Source organism: Oncorhynchus kisutch, linkage group LG11 (genome assembly GCF_002021735.2).
Source record: "Oncorhynchus kisutch isolate 150728-3 linkage group LG11, Okis_V2, whole genome shotgun sequence".
Taxonomy (NCBI): Eukaryota; Metazoa; Chordata; class Actinopteri; order Salmoniformes; family Salmonidae; genus Oncorhynchus; species Oncorhynchus kisutch.
This window is the reverse complement of record NC_034184.2, coordinates 35,959,713-35,971,901: the sequence shown is the minus strand read 5'-3', so window position 1 is coordinate 35,971,901 and position 12,189 is coordinate 35,959,713. Positions and strand designations below refer to the sequence as shown.

Genomic DNA, 12,189 nt, shown 5'->3' with positions numbered 1-12,189 from the left:
CTTGTAATTAATCTACAAAACAATTCACATTTGTATCACCAATGGGGTTTAACTGATTTAATTGGTAATGTTATCATCAGCTTTTCTTCAAATTTGAAAGAATAATCTTTGCAAATGCACATTTTAGGGTGCTATGTCATTTTTCAATTCTGTGATACAGATATCAGACATTCTTATAAATGCTCTGAACCAAGGATTGATCCAGTTTGAGTTGAAACCTGACACTCAAATAATTGTTTACATCACACAGCTAACTTCGGGTAAGTTGCAGTTTTTCTTTGAGTCTTTCACAGTATAAAATGCTAAATAACAATGCATAAACAATTATAAATACTATAATAAGCACTGTACCGACACTCAATTCACCACCTGATATCAACATCAGACATGGATAGATATTTTACCTTGAATCTCTTTTGTAACTAGCTTATTACAGTAGATTGTCTTATAGTCATGCGATCAATGAGACTTTTAACAACAGATACCTTTAGTATACACCTTGGAAGTCAACAGGGTCATTTGGATATTATCATATCACTACAACTTGTCAATCATGACTTTACCCTTTTCATTCAGTCACTGATGTGTCTTAAATTGTGTCTGCATGGAAAGGTCTGAGGTGCCTTTAAAATGCTGTAGAAAGGTCAACGACTTCACTGGTCTCCTCTTGGAAGAGAGAAAGATTGGTTGGGGGTGGGTTAATACATACTCTGAATAATATGCCTCAGCACTTAAAGCCATGACTAAGCGCAAACCTTTCAGAGGCGTAGGGAGAAAGAGCGGGACCTCATGGATGGAGGCCCTTCTTAAAATGAAACATGACAGATGCTCACTCAGACCTAATGGACACCTGCTAAGTGAATAAAAACGAATGATTGCTGGTTTCTTCCCTTGTTTTCTCCCATTGAAATTGTTTCTGCTTTTACCTACTCTTTTTTTTGCGCGTTTCGCATGGTTGGTTTACTTTAGTTTATTAGGATCCCCATTAGCTGTAGCTCATGCAGCAGCTACACTTCTTGGTCAGCACAAAACATAAAGTACATGAGAAAGTACAGAACAGTTATAGACAAGAGTAACAAAGACATAACTACATTCAATTAATGATATCAACAAAAGAATTGGCTAAAGCAGATATCTGTAGGCTAAAGTCTTGTTCTGTCTCTGTATTTCCCCAGCACCTCTGGTTGATTCCAACCCAATTCACAGTAGCTCAGCCATGCTGATGTCGCTATCTGTGGCGTTTGTTGGTTTAGTTGCATTCTTCATCTTCAAGTTCAAAAGGTATGTTCTCGTAATAATATTGATTGGTTGGTAATAGTCAACCAATTTTTTCTTATTTTGTCTTAGTGGCATTCAAAAGCTACATTATACTCTTAACTATCAACTAAGAAGTGAAGTTGTTACCGAACTGCAGCTTAAGTTCACATGACGTCAGTAGAGTGGTGTCTGGCTTGTTAGGAAAATCCCTTGGATCCATGTCCAGGCTGAGGAGAACCAGGAAAAGGAGCCGGAGAGGATCGGCACGGTTAGGCAGAACAACACCATGTCCAAGATGAAACACAGTGAGTTCCCCTCAGAGAAGGAACTTACAGAGAAAGAACTGGAGGCCAGGACCAGAGGTAAGTTAGACCTTACCGTATAGAAAAGTGGCGGACTTGCCTAATGGACCTAGAGCCAAGCCAAGCTCCCATGAGCCATAGCCAAGCTCCAATGAAAATCATCACATGCCGTAGCCTATGTAAATCATCTGTCCACACACAGCAGAAGACAAATCTCTGTTGTGCACTGTAACATATGAGCAATAGTTATATTGTAAATTGTCATAATAGACATCAAGTTAATTTGCAATTTCAATAATTAATCACGCTAAATACATTGGTTAAAAGGTATAATTGAAACATTGTAATACGTTTTCATCATTGCTAGGACTACAAGTTTAAAAGCCACAAACTGCTAGCTAGTCAGTTAACTCACATATTTTCAAAGAGATAGCTAATGCGTCAAGCGAGCTGCAATAAAAAAAACACAGCACCTTATCGTCTATCAGAATACGTTTGTGTCAGATATTGAGTTCTGACAGAATTATGGATTGCAATGGAAAGCATTGTATCAATATTCAGTGTCATGAGGGCATTATGATTAGCCATTTTAAGATACAGAATGTTTCATGGTGTAGGCCTACTGTATTGTACTTGACAAACCCTTAAGTGCCATTGATTTGTCTTATTTTGTACCATAAGCTCCTGTAAGTATTTGTATTTAATATGGATCCCCAGCTAAATTAAGCCAGTTTATACCATTTTTTTAACATTACAATAGATTCACAGATTTCACAACACACTGTGTTCCCCCTCAGGCCCCTACTACTCCATTGCCACATATGTACAGTACAAAATCCATGTGTACGTGTGTGCATAAAGGTCAACATAGGGAAACCATTGGGTTGTTAAATCAGGGGGACTGCTGACTGTTTTTGACAATAGTGCTACTGCAGTGGTCCTGATAGACATGTGGGCGGAAGGCTTTTTGAGAGGTCAGCAATTTGGCCAATCTTCATCTCACAGCAGGTCTCTCCTCCAGCAGACCTTAGTGATCGGAGACAGATAGATTTCTCTTCTGTTGCATCCCAACTATTTATTCTCAATGGGCAGAGCAATATGGGAGCTTTAACTTGTACCATTGGATTCAATAATATGGCTGTTGTGTGTCTGTTAAAACCTCTTTGGGCTGAGATCCCCGCTAACGGGATCGTTATGACAACAGCCAGTGAAAGTGCAGGGAGCCAAATTCAAAACAACAGAAATCCCATAATTACAAATTCCTCAAACATACAAGTATTTTACACCATTTTAAAGATACACTTCTTGTTAATCCCACCACAGTGTCCGATTTCAAAAAGGCTTTACGACGAAAGCAAACCTAACGATTATGTTAGGTCAGAGCCAAGTCAAAGAAAAACAGCCATTTTTCCAGCCAAAGAGAGGAGTCACAAAAAGCAGAAATATAGATAAAATGAATCATTAACCTTTGATGATCTTCATCAGATGACACTCATAGGACTTCATGTTACACAATACATGTATGTTTTGTTCAATAAAGTTCATATTTAAAAAATCTCAGTATACATAGGCGCGTTATGTTCAGTAGTTCCAAAACATCCAGGGATTTTGCAGAGGGCCACATCAATTTACAGAAATACTCATAATAAACATTGATAAAAGATACAACTATTATGCATGGAATTATAGATAAACTTCTCCTTAATGCAACCACTGTTGCAACCACTCAGATTTCAAAAAAGCTTTACTGAAAACGCACACCATGCTATAATCTGAGTACGGCGCCAAAACAGCCAAAGAGATATCCGCCATGTTGTGGAGTCAACATTAGTCAGAAATAGCATTATAAATATTCACTTAACTTTGATGATCTTCATCAGAATGCACTCCCAGGAATCCCAGTTCCACAATAAATGTTTGATTTGTTCGATAAAGTTCATAATTTATGTTCAAATACCTCCTTTTGTTAGGGCGTTTGGTAAACAAGTCCAGCCGAAAGGTCAGACGAAAAGTCCAAAAAGTTATATTACAGGTCGTAGAAACATGTCAAGCGAAGTATAGAATCAATCCTTAGGATGTTTTTATCATAAATCTTCAATGATGTTTCAACCAGAGAAAAGCAATGGAACGCAAGCTAACTTTCACATGACCACGCGTCACGAGATCGTGGCAATCTGCCAGACACCTGGCTCAATCCCCTCTCATTCGCCCCCCCCTTCACAGTAAAAGCATCAAACAAGGTTCTAAAGACTGTTGACATCTAGTGGAAGCCTTAGGTAGTGCAAAATGACCCCACAGACACTTTATATTGGAATGGCAATGAGTTGAAAAACTACAAACCTCAGATTTCCCACTTCCTGGTTGGATCTTTCTCAGATTTTTGCCTGCCATATGAGTTCTGTTATACTCAAAGACATAATTCAAACAGTTTTAGAAACTTCAGAGTGTTTTCTATCCAAATCTACTAATGATATGCATATCTTAGCTTTTGGGCCTGAGTAGCAGGCAGTTTACTCTGGGCACCTTACTCATCCAAGCTACTCAATACTGCCCCAGCCATAAGAAGTTAAGATTCCATGATTACTCTGATGCCTGCAGTGGTTCCTATGCTAGTTTAGTTGGTAGGTCGACACAAAGGTCCTCAAATTGCTGCCAACATCAAAACATTCAAATGATACCAACTGGGGTAATTTGCTTTATTGGGGTGTTGGAGACAATAGTGTCTTTGGGGGCGCTATTCATAATAATTATACCTGTGTTTATATATTCTATCACCAGGAGAAGATGGAAGAAATGGGGAGAGAGTGATCACAAGAGAGTTTCCTACTTGTACTAATGTCTAAGAAATGAGATTATGAGTACTGTAAGTACAGGTTGTGGTGTTTCAATGTACCAATTTCAAAAGCTTAGTTTTCACCCTATACTTTGGTCGCCGAGAATTGCTACTTAATATGTATTTCACAATACTTTAGAATTCTGTATAGCAGGAGAATACATTTGGTGTATATACCTTACTTGAGTATTGAGGAAGCGTAATATGACATCTGTGAATGTCAGAAATAGGCATAAGAACATGCCATTGTTGAAAGAGTAATTGTTTTCTTCAGTGCCAGATAGCATTGCTAATCAAAACTTTAACGCAACATGATTATCTTACAGATGTACATTTGATAATGACAACTGTATCGACTGTACTATTACACAAGGGAGGTGGAATGTAAATAATACCACAGAAAGGCATACTACAAATTAGTGTGGCTGCTTGGGAAACAATCTCTAGATATAATTGAGGCTGTTAAAAGGTGTACAGGTGGATAAAAAGCATGTATGCCAACATTTTTTATTAGATTGTCCATTCTAGAATCTTGGCACACTGAACAGAGTTGGTTTTCTATTAGTCTACTGCTAATATAATAATATTTCTCACTTTTTCTAGCATGTCATAATTCACTTTGTAACTGTAACATCTAAGATAATATGATGAGGTAAGCAAGTGTTGGTCATGGTGATTTTAATATTAGTAAATGTTTTAAACCATTTATGGGATGGTCTTGTTGAAGATTTAGCAAAAGTTGCTTAACATTGTAGTGCATGAGCTATACTGTATTGTTAATTTTGTTAGATAAGCTAATATTTAAGTTTTTACCCCATAGTTCTCACTGTAAACAAAATGAAATGTTGTAATTGTTCAAAATAAATGTATTTTTCTAGGAAAGTAGGCCTATGTTGTTTTTTACATGTACACATTGTATTGATGGAGATGTAAACAAGTATTTCAAGGTAACTAGCCTTGATCACGGATTCTGATAATTGATGACCATACTGTAAAAACAGAAAGTCTTAAAACACCATGATTGTGTAATGAAACCATGAAAGGTAATGCACCTACTGTAAGCTGAGATCTGGTGTCTGGAGGATGTAAATGTTTTAATACACAGAATGTGTTTTAAAACAGAAATGTAGTACTCTGAGTAACCCAAAGTGGTTATTCAACCTGAATATTGTTGCTAATAGGGATTTCAGTGCATGTAAAAGTCTGCATCAAGACACACAACAACAAAAAACTGTTTTTCATACAATCAATGAATTAGAAATGCAAGTGGTTTATAACCTACAAATTTCATTGGTGATACTTTAAGGGCTTATGGAGAATATTTTTTGTGGAAGTCCACCTTTATTTTGTATGATGCTTTATTTTGATGTAAAAAATGTCCCCTCTCCGGCACTCGACATTGCAGGTCCTGGCAACCCATCATCATGCACACTTGGCAACCCTCATTACGCACACCTGGACTCCATTACTACCCTGATTACCTTTAATTAACTAGGCAAGTCAGTGACATAAGAACAAATTATTATTTACAATGATGGCCTACACCGGCCAATTGTGTGCCGCCCTATGGGACTCCCAATCACGGCCAGTTGTGAGACAGCCTGGATTCAAACCAGGGTGTCTGTAGTGACACCTCTAGCACTGAAATGCAGTGCCTTAGACTGCTGTGCTACTCGAGAACCAATGGCAGAGGCAAGTGCAGAATCCTCAGTTCTTGCAATTCAACCACCAGTAGGTGGTTTGAACACTGTGCTTGACAATGCCTGCCAAATGATAAAATACATAGAACAATGTTAAGCATTAAGACACTTCAGAAAAGGGGATCTAATTCTGTACTAGACAGGATTCAAAACATTATAATAGGGTTTTCAACCTTTTTTGTTAATAATCCCAGTCTCTGGCAAGGTTTTGCAAAATACTTAATGAAGTGGTGTTACAACGCACGGTGTAATGTTTCAAAACATCTCAAGATAATGTGTTTCAATAATCTACCACAGTTACAGTTTTGTCTCCTTCAGTTGTTGGCAGCTCAGTTGCCACTAGTTTTGGTCTTACACAGCACCTCATTTTAACAGTGTAATGCTTCACGTTATTCACCATGGTTCAATGATAGTCTACATTGTAATAATTGTTTGCAACAGAAGTGATAGACAAACAAACCTATTTCTATATGTTTGTCCTCTCTGTCAGAGGAGTTGTCTGTACTGTCATCGGGACAGCCTCTAACACAAACACCCCCCAGCTTCCTGAATCTCTGTTTTACTATTATGCCCAAAGGTTTTGCACAGTGAGTCCTGGCTGGAACACATATCCCTTATATCTGCCAGCTAAGGCTAGACATGCACACTGACACACACACTTCCTGATTATCCAGCATCGGCCCCGATGTAATCTCTTTTTGCCAGAAGTCTAAGTTTGTGTGAGATTTTGTACCCCTGACATTAAAGTACAATTTGAACAGGTGCATTTTTTTCATTCTCTCCTCACCCCCTAATCTCTCTCTCTCTCTTTCTATTTTGTGTGTAACTATTTCAACACCACAATGTCAGACACCAATCTACATCATTGTTAAGCAGTTTCCATGTCCCTGGGAGTCTCACTCTACCTACGTTTCTCATTCCAAATTTACACCAACTACATTTCTATAGCAGGGCCTTTATGCTGTACTCAATTAAAGGAAACTATTTCACACTGCTGCTAACACAATATTGCCGCAAGCTATTGTTGTGGGGTATTTTTCCTTCAAGGTGCTAGTCCACTTATAGAAACCCGCTGGAGTGTGTTTGAGTAATGACAATGTGCTATCATTACTCCAAACTTTTGAGGAAACCCTTTGCACTCAATGCTGTATTTTCTTCGTCATTATGGGATATTGTGTGTAGATTGATGAGGGGAAAAAACAATCAATTTTAGATTAAGGTTGTAACCTAACAATATGTGGAAAACGTCAAGGGGTCTGAATCATTTCCGAAGGCACTGTACATGCAAAAACACAGGTATTAAAAACAATTAGATTTTACATGCGGTAGAGTATGCTGGGTAAAAAGTTAATTTGTTATCATACCTTCAAAAAAACTGAGTTGATGTAACTTCTCATTTAGTTTTGAGTCAGTACCATATAAACATTTTAAGCAATAATGACTTTTCATTGACTTTGAGTTCAACTTTCTAGAAGTATTTTGAGTTAAAAAAGCCTTTGGTTTACAGTGTGGAGAGGGAAAATTTATTTGTTGCACAGGGGGGAAAATGTGGATCTAGCCCATTAGATACACTCCAGGCTTCTTGCTTCTTTTCATTGTCCTCCTAGTCAGCCCCCAAGTATATGCAAATGACCACCTTAGAACATAGAGGATGCTAAATAACTATTACAGGTAAAAACAGAACATTGTCCTCCTAGTCAGCCCCCAAGTATATGCAAATGACCACCTTAGAACATAGAGGATGCTAAATAACTATTACAGGTAAAAACAGAACAACTGTGGATGGTTATCTTAAAGATCCTCATCATGAGTCAATCCCAGTCCGTTTCCTCCCGAGATCGCCTCTCCTCCTACTCATCGTAATAGTCTCAGATCTACTGTAACTAACTCAGGGTAATCAGCATCTAAATCTAATTATGTCATACAACTAACTGTTAGGGGCAGTTGGAATAATTCCTTTCATAAGAACTATGCAAATAGAATAAACATATAGTTGCAGATCATCTTGAGCAAAACATATTATGTTCATTGCGTTTCACCCTCTGTCTTCACCACATTGTCAGTATTTCTATATTTATTATTTCAACTCACATTGGCTGGTACATTGTGATACCACCCAAAAAGACATTCATGCACAGTAAAGGAGTCACAATACTTGCCCTACTCTAGTTGCACAGTTTGCAAGTGGAAAATTTGTTTACATTTCCCCAAATAAAGTCTAGGAGTGGGATAGTAGAACTTCTGTGCCTCTCCCAAAGAGACAGCCAACCTACTGAAAACAGTCAGTCATCTCTGGCTAGGAAACTCCTGTCGACAAGAGAGAAACTCCTGTCAACAAGAAGGGATATTCTTCAGAGATTGGAGGTGAATCTTTTACCCAGTAGTCCTTTGCCCAAGGAAAGATGTTTCAATGGCAATGTCTGCAACAATACCGTAAGTTGAGTGGTAGCATCCAAGTGTTGACATCATGGCATATATCCAGTGTGCGAAAAAAACAAATAGAGCATGCAGAAATTCTCTGTCCCTGTCTCATCCACAAAAAAACTCTTCAGAAACTCGACGATTTGACAGAGATAAAGCCTGCATGGTACATCCTGAACTATGCCCTTCTCATGGAGGTCCTGGGGTCTACCAGTCTCCAATTTGAGTGTGCCCTCAACTTCTGATTCAAAGCTTAAAGGGCAAAATCCAGCAGAGCCAAAAAAAAGGTATTGTCTGGTATTGGTATGTGCTATGTGGAAACTTCCATCCTCCTACAACCACCACATCTAACATAGATACTGTCATAATAATTACATAACACAGTCATAGACCTTACGTATACATTATGGTCTGCATCCAAACATGAGAAAAAAGTGGAGAGTTTTTTGCATGAATCTCAAGTTAGCATCTGAATACCACAAGCTTTAAATATTGTATTAATGCCCAACAACAACATTGACTGATTGTATAAACCACACGTTAAGACATTTCTCTTATTGTTTTGTTTAAATATAATTTCCATGTAGTTAGTCACTAAGGGCCCGATTCCGACGCAGGGAATTGCATCTTTCTTATACATGCCTTTCCTATGCACTTCTCAGTAGTTGGTGTTCAGACTTACCTTACGAAAATGCATAACAGGCTTTGCAAGCTTGGTTCCTTTGTCCGTACTGAATAAATGTAATTCAGCTGCTGAAAACCCTCCCACTTCCTAGCCAACAGATGATCTCGTGGAGTTTTCATTCAATAGGGTTTTCAGTACATGTAACTTAAGCCAACACTTTAAATACAATGTACCTTTAATTACAATTTTGTTGACAGACTACAATGCATCGTTAGAATGGGTTCCGAAAATAGGGATCAATGAATGAATGCCATCTATGCATCTTCGTCTCTGTTTCAGCTCCAACTGGTAGATTTAAAAAATACTCTTGATCTTTTAGATTATTTAGGCAAATATAAGTATGTATCAATCATTAAAAAAAAATGTTTTGGAGAGCCTTTACGAACAAAATATATTGATTAGCAGGTTTAACCTGCTACGTGTGGTCTGAGTTCCATAATGATTAATGTCCCAAATTATTGCACAACGTTAGCCTAATATGATCCACTAATGCTAGCGACCTTCAGGAACAACTTCACGTGAGAGAGGAAAGAAAGGTCAACGGAATGGAATGATGCAAAATGTAACTTACAACTTGAAGAAAACTAACACTAAAGTGATAGTTGTAAATGTATGTGGGTATTACTGACGGTGGCTCCCCATAGTGGCTAATATGATACAAATTATAAAATAAATAGAGAAAAGCACTGGCATAGGCATCAAATTTTCATAGCCGACCATTCAGAGTATCTCTACCACTCCTGCTGTCTCTAGAGAGTTGAAAACAGCAGTTCTGGGACATCAACTCAGTAGGTTCAGCCCTACAGAACCCTATACCTTTGGTGTCCAAATTTCATCCACGCAAATTATGAGGGTACACACTTAAAATTCTGAATAACGGGACAGCTATTTATAGCCTATTTCACTGTGGATAACGGGCCGCAATACATGTCATATTGATATGATTTTCTGCTTGCTTCAATATGGCTGGTTTCACATTCGTATCCAGGGATCATAAGGAAAATAATCCAAATTAAACAATTGCTATGTGTATTTACAATTCCCATCTCCAAATGGATTACTCATTTACCTCGCATTTATCAATAGCTCTTATCCATTTTATAAATTGCTGTGAATGGAGAATGCTGTTATTTATATGGGAAAAAACGAAAAGTGGTGGAATTATAAAGTCAAGGTCAAGGCTTATCTGTAGACCAAACTCCACCAAACTCCACCACACTCCTCCCAACAAAAAGCGGGTGAATATCATGCTATTCTCATGATTAACCCTTATGTTGTCTTAAGGGTCAAAAATGTCCCGCCACTATGTTTAACAGCAGAGACTAAATTATATTTTTTCAACATGAAATGTTATCACTTTTCCTAGAGTGACACCAACATTAGAAAAAGTGAAACATCGTCTTCGTTCATAGTTCCATGAAAGCTGTACACCACCAAGGTACAAAGATTGTCTTAGGTTCATTGTTGACACGACAATTATAAAATCATTTACACACCAGAAAAACCACCAAGACATACACACACACACAATGAGAAATTGAGATTATAAGTGCTACTGATTGAACTCAGACAAAACTAAAACGTTATTGTGCTTCTCCCCTCCACGACCCCACACATGACTCACAGTTCACAGACAAAATAAAAACAATTTCAGACAAAATAAACAATATTTCAGACAAAATAAACATTTCTTGAAAGCATTGTTTACTAATGGGGAATGCAGTCAGTGGCTATAAATGCGCTGCAGATGACAGTCCCCTCAAGTTCTCTCTTTGCTGAAGCCACGACTGCACGTTTCAGTGCCCAACAGGTCGTAGATCTGACATTTTTCAGATGTCCAGGAGGAACAAGGGAACAATGATTTAGAGGAGGAGGAGGTATCTGAAGAAGAAGATGGGGAAGAATACAACCCAGAGCACGATGTATCATCTAAGATATCCCTCAAGCTGAAAGAGAGACATTTTTGTCAAAGAACAGCAAATTAGTATGGTCCTTGTCACCATATGACAACCAGGGCAGCACAAATGTCATAAGGATTACCCCGGGGCCAACAAGACATGCAGTTGCCCATGCTCAGGACATCGCCTCAATATTCTACGCGTTCATCACACCAGCCATCAAAAATATCATCCTGGAGATGACAAATTTGAAGGGTTTCCTAAATATGGAGACAACTGGAAAAGGATGGATGAGATTCACCTGTGTGCCTACATAGGGCTGCTAATCTTAGCGGGTGTGTATAGGTCCCGAGGTGAGGCTACATGTAGACTCTGGGATGCAGAGAGTAGAAATGCAATTTTCCATGCCACGATGCCACTGAAAGTCTTTAACACTTTCTCAAGAATGCTACGATTTAATAACCGTGAGACAAGACCTGCAAGACGTGTGAGAGACAAACTGGATGCCATAACGGAGGTCTGGGAGAAGTGGGTGGAGCGTCTGCCATACCTCTACAACCCAGGGCCTGAAGTAACAGTGGATGAGCAACTGATTCCATTCAGAGGTACATTTTTATTTTCATATATGTTATGTACAGTTGAAGTCGGAAGTTAACATACAACTTAGCCAAATACATTTAAACTCAGTTTTTCACCATTTCTGACATTTAATCCAAATAAAAATTCCCTGTCTTAGGTCAGTTAGGATCACCACTATATTTGAAGAATGTGAAATGTCAGAATAATAGCAGAGAGAATGATTTATTTCAGCTTTGATTTCTTTCATCACATTCCCAGTGGGTCAGAAGTTTACATACACTCAATTAGTATTTGGTAGCATTGCCTTTAAATTGTTTAACTTGGGTCAAACGTTTCGGGTAGCCTTCCACAAGCTTCCCACAATAGTTGGGTGAATTTTGGCCCATTCCTCCTGACAGAGCTGGTGTAACTGAGTCAGGTTTGTAGGCCTCCTTGCTCGCACACGTTTTTTCAGTTCTGCCCACAAACTTTCTGCAGAATTGAGATCAGGGATTTGTGATGGCCACTCCAATAC

At 38.4% G+C, this 12,189-nt stretch overlaps 1 protein-coding gene across 3 annotated transcripts in view; it reads left to right on the top strand.

Moving 5' to 3' along the window:
* The window catches only part of LOC109899727 (VPS10 domain-containing receptor SorCS3), a 64,905-nt gene extending 59,631 nt beyond the window's left edge, over positions 1-5,274 (top strand). For 2 of the 3 annotated variants that reach the window (XM_020495196.2, XM_020495195.2), the window contains exons 24-27: positions 161-260; positions 1,176-1,281; positions 1,459-1,619; positions 4,338-5,274. In XM_020495196.2, the coding sequence (XP_020350785.1) occupies positions 161-260; positions 1,176-1,281; positions 1,459-1,619; positions 4,338-4,402 (432 nt within the window). In that variant the 3' untranslated portion in view covers positions 4,403-5,274. The remainder of the gene's footprint in view (positions 1-160; positions 261-1,175; positions 1,282-1,458; positions 1,620-4,337) is intronic. The other variant, XM_020495197.2, reaches the window with a different exon arrangement.
* The last annotated feature ends 6,915 nt before the right edge of the window (positions 5,275-12,189 follow it).